At 29.7% G+C, this 12,707-nt stretch overlaps 1 protein-coding gene across 1 annotated transcript in view; it reads right to left on the reverse strand.

Annotated features, from left to right (window-relative positions):
- syt7b (synaptotagmin VIIb) overlaps nt 1-7,418 on the reverse strand; it is a 141,402-nt gene extending 133,984 nt beyond the window's left edge. The window contains exons 1-2 of the mRNA XM_073836714.1: nt 7,292-7,418; nt 2,645-2,748 (exon numbers count right to left, since the gene is read on the reverse strand). Of these exons, the coding sequence (XP_073692815.1) occupies nt 2,645-2,748; nt 7,292-7,418 (231 nt within the window). The remainder of the gene's footprint in view (nt 1-2,644; nt 2,749-7,291) is intronic.
- Nucleotides 7,419-12,707: the final 5,289 nt, after the last annotated feature.

Consider the following 12,707-nt stretch of genomic DNA (forward strand, 5'->3'; position numbering starts at 1 on the left):
ATCTTAATTTTAAGATGGCAGGACTGGCATACAGAGATTCCAAATATAAACAAAAAGCATAGAAAAAGCAATTTTATTTGTAATTTTGTTAAAATGTCCCATTTGTAACATCAACTAAGATTGATGAAAGCTGTAGAATAGAAGTGTTGTTCCTTGTTAGAGTGTTAATTTCAACATTTTCTGATATATTGTTACATTTTGAAGTTTATTGTGTTAACATTAATGAACTATGAAATAACTTTAATGATCAATATATAATTAATATTAATATTTTTATTTTAGCGGTACTTTTTTAAAAATAGTAGAGCACTATTTTAGTTGCCTTTCAGTATCCATTTAAAAAAAACTATCGGTTAATAAATCGGCATCGGCCAGTGTGGTCAAACCTAGCTATCGGTATCAGTAAAAACCAATATCGGTCGACCTCAACTTCTTTCTGTTCAAATGTTATCACCCCCCGGCTCTAAATGGAATTGGTTTTCCTTCTAAAGCATCAGTGAGTGTTTGAACCTTCTGTAATAGCTGCATAGAGTCCCTCAGTTGTCCTCAGTGTGAAAAGATGTATCTGAAAATCATCCAGTCATTGTTGGAAAGGGTTCAAATACAAAAAATAAATGCTGAAAAACCAAACAATTTGTGGGACTTCGTTTAACTGTTCAGGACAAGCAAGGGACTCAACAACTATCACTAAAAAAAAAAAAAAAACGGCTGTGGATCTTTCAGGTAACAACACAGTATAAAGAATCATTTTAAGGTCTTTTATGTTAAATATCTTATTCAGGTCAGTACTAAATAAAAAACAACATGCATTTTGTACGATCCCTCTTATTTTGGAAAAATAATTAACATTTAGCAGATTCTGTAAGGTGTATGTAAACTTTTGAGTTCAACTGTAAATACATTATCATGTAGAAGTTTGGGGTCTGTATTTATTTATTTATTTATTCTTTCTTTCTTTTTGGTCTCTCATGCTCACCAAGGCTGCATTTATTTGATCGAAAATACAGTAAAATATTGTGAAAAAAAAAAATTAGAATCTAAAATTACTTTTCTATTTTAATACAATTTACAATGTAATTTGTTTCTGTGAATTTTCAGAAGCCATTATTGTCCTGGTGATAACTAAAAAAATAAAAATAAATTAGACATGTAGGGCAAAACTTACTTACAGTCAACAAAATGTGTTGAAGTGACCATCAAAATAAAGTGAAACGGAATATTGTTACAAAAGATTTTGAATAGATGCTGTTTTGTTCATTTATTCATTCATTTATTCCTCAAAGAATTCTGAAAAACTTATCACAGGTCGCAGAAAATAGTAATCAAGACTGTTTCCAAACTGTTTCCAACACTGATAATAAATCAGCATATTAAAATGATTTTTTAAAGATTATGTGACACTAAAGACTTGAGCAATGGCTGATGAAAACTCAACTTTGCATCATAAGAATAAATTATATATTAAAATGTATTAAAATAGAAAATTGTTATTTTAAGGCGAAACACTGCAGGTGAATAGGGTAAAAAATTTTTTTTACTAATATTTATCACCTTACTTACCCAGTTAATTGATTACATTGATAATTGCAAACATTTTTTGTATTACAAGTTTTCTAAAATGCTATGTTTAAATATGCAAACGAGGCATTATTTATTGAAATATGTGCTTATTTGCATACATTTCTAGTATAAAAATCTAAACACTGGATGAAGCCAGTTTCAAAATTCTTGTGTCATTTTTTTGACATGTTAGAGTCAAAACAAATTACAGAGGGGATTTTGGTTATCTCATTTTGTCACTCCATAACAGAACAGACAGAAAACTCATTGTGAGAAAACAGCCTTTAAAAATATGTATTGTAATTGAAATCTATTGATATAACTACTGTAGATAAAGTGCTACAAAAGAAACTTTTAACAGTGTCTTTTGGATGTTTTCGTTCCACTAATCTGAAAAATAAAACACTTTAGGAAACACCAAAAAACCCAAAATCTCAAACTTGACAGGTGCATGAAAAAAACTGTGTTTTTGCCCGCAGTGTCTCCCTTTTAATTATAATTATATTTCAAAATATTACTGATTTTAACTATTTTGGATCAAATAAATGCAGCCTTGATAAGCATAAGAGACCTTAAAACATTAAAAACCATACTGATCTCAAACTTTTTGAAGAGTAGTGTAGTAACACTATTTATTTTTTAGATTATTTAATTAGAACTGTTATCAATCCAACTGAGGTTAATTAAATGTTTTATTAAGTATCTTTTTTACTGCGCTTGTTGCAGTGCATTCTGAGATTGCATTCTCCAAGACATACTTGCAAAGACTCCCTGGAATCTTAATTTTACTGCCTTTCTACAAATGCTAGGATCATGCTTAGTGTGTTAAAATGTTGCCTACATGGTAGGCCTACTAGGTTTCATGCATTTTTTTTATGCATTCATGTTTCAGATGTTCACAGATTGTTGTCAGAGTGTAACAGAGAAACTGAAGACACTATAAAAACACACTACAAAAGCATATCAGCTCTTATATAGCTGATTGGATATGCAATCTTAGCAACTAACAGATGTCAGTGTCTATTATCACATCTGTTTAAGACATTATAAAACGTCCTGTTGTGCAGGAAGTGACATCACTCACCAGTTTGCGTTGGCACCATCCACAGACCCCGCATAGCGCCACCAGCCAAACGACACACACCGTTAAACCCACCGATACCAGGAACACACTCAGAGACAAAGAACCTGCGGAGAGACAATTGCTTAACATTAGAGTTGTGGAAGTTAATGCATTAACACTGCATGTTGCCGTTCACTTTTTGTTGACACGTTTATTCAGTCTGAGTCATGTCAGTGCTGCCTATATAGAGCGCAGTCACTGGTGTGGATGCATCTGGGTTAGGATGCTGCTTAAGACAGGAAGGCAGCTCAATAGGAACAAGCATTTTTTTTTAAATAGCAGGGAACATTTTTTCAATTTATTAAGGAATGCCACGAGGCTGTTTCAATGCTTAAGGGGTCATTTAGCATTTCAAAGGGGGCACATATTTAAAAGTTTATGCACACATTTTTTAACTAAATGAAATTTTGCTAAAATGAGTGGCTGTGTCATCAGAAGTGACTCACAGCTTTCTTAGGCACATATATCCTACAAAAAACATACCAAATTCTCTCTCTCCAAAAAAATTAAAATAAAACAAAAATCTATTATGCTACATATTTAATCATATTGAACATGCTTTAAAAATATAAATATAAATAAAATCAGTGTATGCATGTGTGATGTATAGTACATAATGAAAAAACATGCTTTATAAAATAAAACTAAATATAATATATTAAAATAGTGCATGAGTAATAAAGGTCAGGTAAAAATAATAAAGAAACATGTTTTTTTAATAAAGAAAAATCAACAAAAAATTTAATTATTTAAAATAATCAATTATTTAAAGTAAACTCAAACTCAGTTTATATATATATATACACACACACACACACATGAATGGTCTCATTTTTTTAAAAAGTAATGTGCTCTTTAATAGAATAAAATTAAAATTAAATATTAAAATAGTGTATGAGTAATAAAAGTAAGGTAAAAATTTATAAAATCATATAATAATCTAAAATAAATAAATAAATAAATATGGAAATATAACAAATATGGCAAATAATTACATGATGAGTAATAATAATATAACGAGTAATAATGGTCTCAACTGTTTTATAATAAAATAAAACTAAAAAATAAATAAATAAATAAATAAAATACCATGACGATGTACATAATGAAGAAACATGCTCTAAAATAATATATATATAAAAAATAATAAAATAGAGTTTGAGTGATAGTCTCAAATAAAAATTCGAAAGAAATATGCTTTATAATAAAATAATAGTGCGTGAGCGATAAAGGTCAAGTAAAAAAATCAAAGAAAAATAACAGAATAATCTAAATAAAATATTAGTAATAAATAAATAAATATATTAAAATAATTGCTTTTGAGTGACAATTGTCTCAAGTGTTTTATAATGTTTTTATAATAAAACAATATAAATTTTAAATGAAATAAAAAAAATGTTAATATGCATGATGAAGTACATAATGAAGAAACATGCTCATAATAATAAAACTTATAAACTAATAAACTGTTCTTTATAATAAAATAATATACAAAATAAAATATTCAAATAGTGTATGAGTAATAAAGGTCCGGTAAAAATCATAAGGAAACATCTTTAAAATAACAGAATGTTGTAAATAAAAAATGTAAATATTGAAATATAACAAATATGCCATATAATTACTTATGAGTAACAATGGTTTCAAGTGTTTTATAATGTGTTTTAATAAAATAAAACTTAAAAAAATAATAATAAATAAATAAATAGTATGCATGATGAAATACATAATGAAGAAACATGCTCTGAAAATAACATATTAAAAAATAAATAATAAAATAGGGTTTAAGTGAAGGTCTTAAATAATATAAAAATTTGCATAATATAAAAAATATTAAATAATTGTATACGCAATAATAATGATCAGGTAAAAATCATAAAGAAGCATGTTTAAAATAATATAATAGTCTAAATAAATAAATCAATATTGAAATATAACAAATATGCCAAATATATAACACATATTAACAATGGTTTCAAATGTATTATAATGTGTTATAATAAAATAATATAAAACATAAATATGAAAAAGCACATGAGTACATAATGAAGAAACACGGTTTAAAAATTTAATAAAACAGGAAAAGTAAAACAAAATAAATCCTAAAACACACTTTATAATAAAATAAAATAAAATAAAATAAAATAAAAAATTAATACTGTATGAATTAAGTTCATGTGAGTGATAAGTGTCTCAAATAAAAACCTTAAAGAAACATGCTTTATAATAAAATAATATAGGGTATCTAATAATAATAATAATAATAATAATAATAATAATAATAATGCATGTGAGTGATAAACACCTCAAATAAAAACCCTAAAGAAACATGCTTTATAACAAAATAAAATTACACTACAGTAATAAATGTTTATTAGGCATGGGGGCACATCTAATTCATTATTTCTGTACTATACTGCCCCATTGGCATTTTTTAATTAGATGAAGCAACTTTTTTAAAGGACATAAAATGATTTAATTTCTGTGGTACAGCAGTGAAGTGAGAGGGGGCGGTGAAATAAAACACAGGCAGCTGCTCAGAAAAGTGATTCATTTTGACTGAGAGGGGCAGAACGGAGAGCGGCCATGCAATCCAGTTAAACCGAATAAAACACATGTGAAATATATAACCGTCTGGTCAAATATAAGCCAATTGACCCGTCATGACATTACAGTCCATGAGAGTTTAGGTGAGGTCTGAGTCACAACACGTCCGTGAGGCTTTCAGAGCGGAGGAGATTTAGGTGTTGAAGACCAACAAAATGGAAAGGATCTGAAAGAAAAGCGATCGCCGCTTTCTTGTGTCCTTTTGAAACTGCTGTTTAGAAGCACAGCTGAAAAGTTTGAAGCTTGGATGGGTAATACTTTCGATCAAATAAAGTGAAGAGAAAATTTGACAGTAATCCGCTGTGAAGGCGAAGAAAAGAGGGAATATTACATATTGTGGAAGAAAAGAAGAAAAAGAACCAAAGAGTTTCTGTCAGAAAGGGGGCGGAAGGGAGCAGGATAAATGATTTTATAATGCCTCTAAGAAATATAAAAATGAGGAGAATTACAGTGAGAGGAGGAAGAGGATATAAATGTGTGAGGGAGAGCGTGTGCTGAGGTTATGGGAATATTTCTAGCCTTTTATTTAATGTTATCAGCTTATTAGTCTTGTGTAGCCAGACTTCTGACTAACGACAAATTCTGATTCACATCCCAGCTATAAGAACCACCTACTCAAACAGGAAAAAACTGTCTGAAAAAGAAAGAAAGAAATAAAAGAAGACTTTGTAAGTAGTATTTATTTCTTGCTTTTCTAGATAAAACATCTAAACACCCTTAAACAAGATATATTTACTGGAGTAAAATCGTGCTAAGATAATAGGCTTTTTTAAGACTAAAAAAGAATTTTTTCATTTAATTATAAATATTTTTTATTGTTATTTAAGCATAAAGCAAGAGAACTATTTTCCAATGAGGTGAAAAAAAATCTAAATATATTCTATTAAAACAATTAATATATTTTTAAGCTATTTTAAGTACGTACTTTTTACGTATTTTTTAGTTTTTTTATTTATTGTAAAACGACCTCTTTCATTAAAAATATTACAAATAAATAAATAAAAATTAAAAACACTCAAGAACAAATCTGGATGAAACATGCTTTATAAAAGAATATAAAGAATGAAAGATTAATAACCATTAAAAAAAACATGGTTAAAATAATATTTAAAAAAATAAATAAAACAAAAGCATGTGAGTAATAAAGATCTCAAGTAAAATTCTAAAGAAACATGTATCATAATAAAATAATACAAAAAAAATTTAAAATATGAATAATAGTAAGAATAAAATTAATATTTACAGTGCAATGAGCACTTTTTGTGTGTAATTTGGAAAGCATTTTGTCTAAAATAGAGACATCAGAATGAAAAACCTGTGTGGGAAAAATTAATAAATTATTTTGATATAACCGAGTGACATTCAAAAAATGTATTGGAAAAGCACAAATATGCATTAGTGACTGTAGTGATCAGAATTCATCTTTTTATCTTGAAAAAAGGATACAGAATTTGGATTACATCACAATCTTGGTTTTAATCTGGATTAAATTCTCAGTTTGTGTTGCTCAAAACGTTTAGTAAAAAAATTAATTTTTCTGGATTTCAGGAGCAAAAATGTAATAAAAATGTAACATTTTTTTTAAACATTTTAACATGTAATATATCCCCTAATCCCAAATAGCTGTCAGTATCAAAAAAAAAATATTGTTGTTTTTTTATGACAAATTGTAGACAACACAAGCACAATCATCAGAGATGGACCAGTCAGAAGCAGTTATTTGTGTAAATGCAATGCAAAACACTGGCACATTTCTCTTTAGGGGCTCCGTAGAGCACTAATAATCCAGATTTGAAAATCTGAAAAAGTGTGTATCTGGATCAGAGTGATCCAATCCAATTTTTTTTTTACCAGATACTGGATAGCAAAACATGGGATATCCAATCCAGATCTTTCTGATCCAGATCGAACAACCCATTTTCAAGATTTGATCCAATCCGATGGCCAAAATCCAATCAGATTACTGTTGAACAACTGGCCCCTGTAGACATTTGCATTCACCTGTGGATCTCTTCACTTTAGTTAGTTTAGCAACACTCATTGTACCATGAAAGACGAGAAGCTCCTTCTGGTCTAAAGTGTCTCTGTGGGGTAATATCTGCAAATCGCTCCCCATCGACTGCACCATTACCAACTTTATCTATCATTGCTGGCCTTTTAGAAGCAGAAACAATGATAGAGAAGACAGGAAGCAATATGGAGAAGATGAAGACTCAAATTTCTCTGACAAGGCAAGATTCAGAACTGATAAACTCATTAATAAGTGAATTTGAGGTAAATTGGCTTAATTTACATAAGAATGACAGATAAACACTCAAACACTCATTTTTGTTTTTCAAACAAGGTTTTTTGACTCCAAAAATCATAATGCATCTCAGTAAAATCTGTAGTCTCTTATGAAGTCTCTTATGCTCACCAAGGCTGCATTTATTTGATCAAAAATACTGTAAAACATAGTCATATTTTAAATAATGTTTCCTATTTGAATATATTTAAAAATGCAATTTATTTCTATGACGCAATGCTGAATTTTCAGCACAACCATGGTCTCTGATCAGTGATTTGTGAGTCGGACGATATGACACTCCATATAAGCCAATTAGTTGCTTAGTGGAAATCAGTGATCACCTGTAAATAACACTGAGAAAATCCTCTTGATAAAGTCTGTTATGAGACACTGGCCCAAATAATAACATCCCTGCGGCCCGGTGCATTGTGGGTCATGGCACCTTGTGACAAATGGGGCCGTGTCGTGTCTCATCGGACATTTCTCAAGCAGCGGCGGGAAGGATTCTGACAGGGTTGTGCCAAATATCTGACAAGATTATTTGTGGGTTAGATCCAAAGCTAAGCCACGAGAGCAGATCCTTCACTAGAGTGTGATGGCACATCTGAACATGTCTAATGGCACTGACTGATAAAAAGCGACGGATTTCAGTCGAACTTTCACAGCTGATGATGTACAGTAGACACATGATTGTTTATTTAAAGTGATTTAAAGGGATAGTACAACTGTTTTTCTATCAGGATCTATTTAGTGTATCTCACTCCTTCAGCCACACAAACTATTAGAATAACAAGGACGAATGATTAAAACTCATTAGGCCTCCGCAGCGTCTGCTGATAAACATTAGCATTTTTGGAACGAGCCCAATCATACAACACTTGCTCATCCTGGAAGGCAAAAACAGGCTTTTTTACTTTCCTGCTGCGGAAAACCAATCGTCTAGACGCTTGTCTGAAAGCCCCCTATGGACGTCTCATTGAATATCTCAGATTACTACAACGGAGAGTTCAAGTAATCAAACAAGAAGGTTCTTGGTATTGTTATAGAAACAAAAGGGGGACGTACTTTTAAATCAATGAATGTGGGCGATCTCAAACTGTTTTGCATCTGATATTGTACATACACCTGCTATTTGCAAGGTTTTAAAGGATAGACTGAATATACAGAATGAGTTTATTATGAATGCCCATTTTTGCCACTGAATAAAAAATTTAAAAAGGTAAAGGAAACTTTTTTTTCTCAGAATTGCATGATACAAATTCACAATTCTTTATAACACACAATTGTGAGTTTATATCTGACAATTCTGAGAAAAACAGTCATAATTGAGAATTAATCGAGCAAAAAAGCTTAATCATGCAGTTTTGAAAGAAAAAGATAAATTTGCGAGTTTATAACTCACAATTCTCAAAAGAAAGTCAGAATTTCATGTTTATATCTCACAATTCTGAGAAAAATGTCTGAATTTAAAGTTTATTTTACAATTCTGAGAAAAAAGGCAGATTTTCAAGTGTATATCTCACAATTCTGAAAGTCAAAATTGCAAGTTATCACAATTCTGAGATAAATTTTAATTGTGCAATTTTGAATCTCGCAAATTCACAATTCTTTATAACACACAATTGTGAGTTTATATCTGACAATTCTGAGAAAAACAGTCATAATTGAGAATTTTTATCACACATTTCCGAGCAAATAAGCTAAAATTGCTAGTTTATCTCATAATTCTAAGAGAAAAAGTCAGAATTGCAAGTTTAATCATGCAGTTCTGAAATTAAGAGGTTAAATTGCGAGTTTATAACTCACAATTCTGAGAAGTCAGAATTTCAAGTTTATATCTCACAATTCTCAGAAGAAAGTCAGAATTTCATGTTTATATCTCACAATTCTCAGAAGTCAGATTTGAGAATTTTAATCACGCATTTCTGAGTAAAAAAGTTAAAATTATTATATCTTACAATTCTGTAAGAAAAAGTCAGAATTTCATGTTTATATCTCACAATTCTGAGAAAAAAAGTCTGAATTTAAAGTTTATTTTACAATTCTGAGAAAAAAGGCAGATTTTCAAGTGTATATCTCACAATTCTGAAAGTCAAAATTGCAAGTTTTCACAATTCTGAGAAAAATTTTAATTGTGCAATTTTGAATCTCGCAAATTCACAATTCTTTATAACACACAATTGTGAGTTTATATCTGACAATGACAAGTCATAATTGAGAATTTTTATCACACATTTTCGAGCAAATAAGCTAAAATTGCTAGTTTATCTCACAATTCTAAGAGAAAAAGTCAGAATTGCAAGTTTAATCATGCAGTTCTGAAATTAAGAGATTAAATTGCGAGTTTATAACTCACAATTCTGAGAAGTCAGAATTTCAAGTTTATATCTCACAATTCTCAGAAGTCAGATTTGAGAATTTTAATCACACATTTCTGAGTAAAAAAGTTAAAATTATTAGTTTATCTTACAATTCTGTAACAAAAAGTCAGAATTTCATGTTTATATCTCACAATTCTGAGAAGAAAGTCAGAATTTCAAGTTTATATCTCACAATTCTGAGAAAAAAAGTCTGAATTTAAAGTTTATTTTACAATTCTGAGAAAAAGGGCAGATTTTCAAATGTATATCTCACAATTCTGAAAGTCAAAATTGCAAATTATCACAATTCTGAGAAAAATTTTAATTGTGCAATTCTGAGAGAAAATTTTGAATCTCGCAAGTGACTTTTTTCTCAGAATTTGAGTTTATATATCACAATCCTGACTCCATCAATCTATCCATATGTCTGTATATCTATCCATCATTCTGTCTATCCACCTATCTTTCCATCCATCCATCTATCTATCTATCTATCTATCTATCTATCTATCTATCTATCTATCTATCTATCTATCTATCTATCATCTGTGATTCTGTCTATCCATCTATGCATCTGTTTGTTCTATCGCTCTGTCTATCCATCATCTGATTCTGTCTATCCATCTATTGTTCTGTCTATTCATCAATTCATCATCATCTGTCATTCTATCAATTTATTCATCTGTCATTCTGTCTAACCATCTGTCCATCTGTTGTTATCTATCTATCGTTCTGTCTATCTATCTCATGCACAAAGCAATTTCAGATAGTATTGTATCATTGTATCACACCATATTGCATCACATCCAAATGGCTTCACTTATTATTAATATGATGTTTTATGAACTAATCCCATTCAAGTGTAGTGGTTGAAATGCATTAGTACATTCTAGAACAATGCTTTCAGGTTGTGCACCGGTTTGAGGTCCACAGGGAAGCTATTAGTAAACCATGTATCAACAAATGATGTGAGTGCCCTTAAAGCAGCTAAATTACAGCGAAAACTGGGCCCTCTTTGATCTGATCAAAGTAAAAGTGCAGACTGCGGACAAAACTGGATAAGAGCACTGCTAAAGATCAGGAAGAATCACAGAGCAAAGGACCAAGCCCAAAACGCCAACCCTGACAGCGGGTCAGCATGAGCGCCGCCCAAACAGCAGGAGACGGCAGCGTTCAGGCGCTCTGGGTCTTCAGCAACCTACTTTACAAACGGGCCGGCAGAGGCTGGAGCCGATTCACAGCCCTTCATGTCTGCACAGCACTTCAAGAGGCTTATTTAGGCTAACTCGGGCCCCCGCGCGGTCCCCAAAGATCCAGCTGTCTGCTGGTGTCATCAACTTAGTGTCTATATGAGGAACTGTGTTTCTCCATCACTGGGAGATGGGAAAAAAATGGAGCAACTAAATATATGTTTTTCATTCATATTGGAAAAAAATTAACAAAAATGGAAGGGAAAAAAATTTAGCAACCAAATGTTTTTTTTTTTTTTCATTCATATTTGACAAAGACAAAGTGTACAGCAGCCTGCTATTTTTCCTATTTTATTTATTCACTCTTTATTTGTTCTGACAAGTTACTGGGAACATTTTGCCAACAATATGGCTTACCATGTTATTTTGGTATTTTTTAATCAATATTTTGAATGGGTTAATTTATATATATATATTTTTTTTTTCTCATTTATATATGATATTTGGTCAAGATACAACTATTTGAAACTCTGAGGGTGCAAGAAAATAGAAATACTGAAAAAAAAATCACCTTTAAAGTTGTCTAAATTAAGTTCTTAGCAATGCATATTACTAATCAAAAATTAACTTTTGATATATTTACGGTAGGAAATTTACTAAATATCCTCATGGAGCATGGTCTTTACTTAATATCCTAATGATTTTGGCATAACAGAGAAAAATCTATAATTTTGACCCATACAATGTATTTTTGGCTATTGCTACAAATATATCCATGCTATTTAAGACTGTATATATATATATATATATATGTGTGTGTGTGTGTGTGTGTGTGTGTGTGTGTGTGTGTCAACATTACTTAACTTTGTTATAATTTGTCTATATATTGTTTTTATTATTACTTCAGTTTTAGTTTATTATTTTTATTTTTTTTTATTATTATTATTTAGTCACATTTACTTATTTTGGTACATTAAGTAAAGTAAAGTTTATTTTAGTAAAGTTTATATTATTTCAATTTATTTCAATTTTATTTTTAGTTAATACTGTTGATCAAAATCTGATTAGGAAAAATGAAAAAAAAAATTAACAAGAAAAATGAAAAATAAAAATGTATATATACATATATACACACACACACACACACACACACACACACACACATATATATATATATATATATATATATATAGTTTTTATTATTTATATATATATATATATATATATATTAATTTTAGTTTATTATTATTTAGTTTTTTTTATTTATTTTAGTACATTACGTTGTTTTGGCAAACTCTTTGATAATAAAATAAGCTTTTTAAATTATTTTATTTCAGTTAATGTTTTATTTTATTTAAAAAAACACATTTTTTTATATAGTTTTAGTTAACTATAATAACCCTAAAAAATACTGTTTATGAAAATCTGATTAAGAAAATTTCTTTGAGAAAAAAAAAAGTTAAAAAAAAAAAAGAATAAAATGCTTTCTAAGAAGAAAAATGCAAAAAGAGCCAATAATATAACTGTCCTATGCTGAGCATTTCTCCATCTTTGGAAGATAGAAACTGGAGCAACCGAAT

The sequence above is a fragment of the Garra rufa genome, chromosome 3, assembly GCF_049309525.1.
Source record: "Garra rufa chromosome 3, GarRuf1.0, whole genome shotgun sequence".
Taxonomy (NCBI): domain Eukaryota; kingdom Metazoa; phylum Chordata; class Actinopteri; order Cypriniformes; family Cyprinidae; genus Garra; species Garra rufa.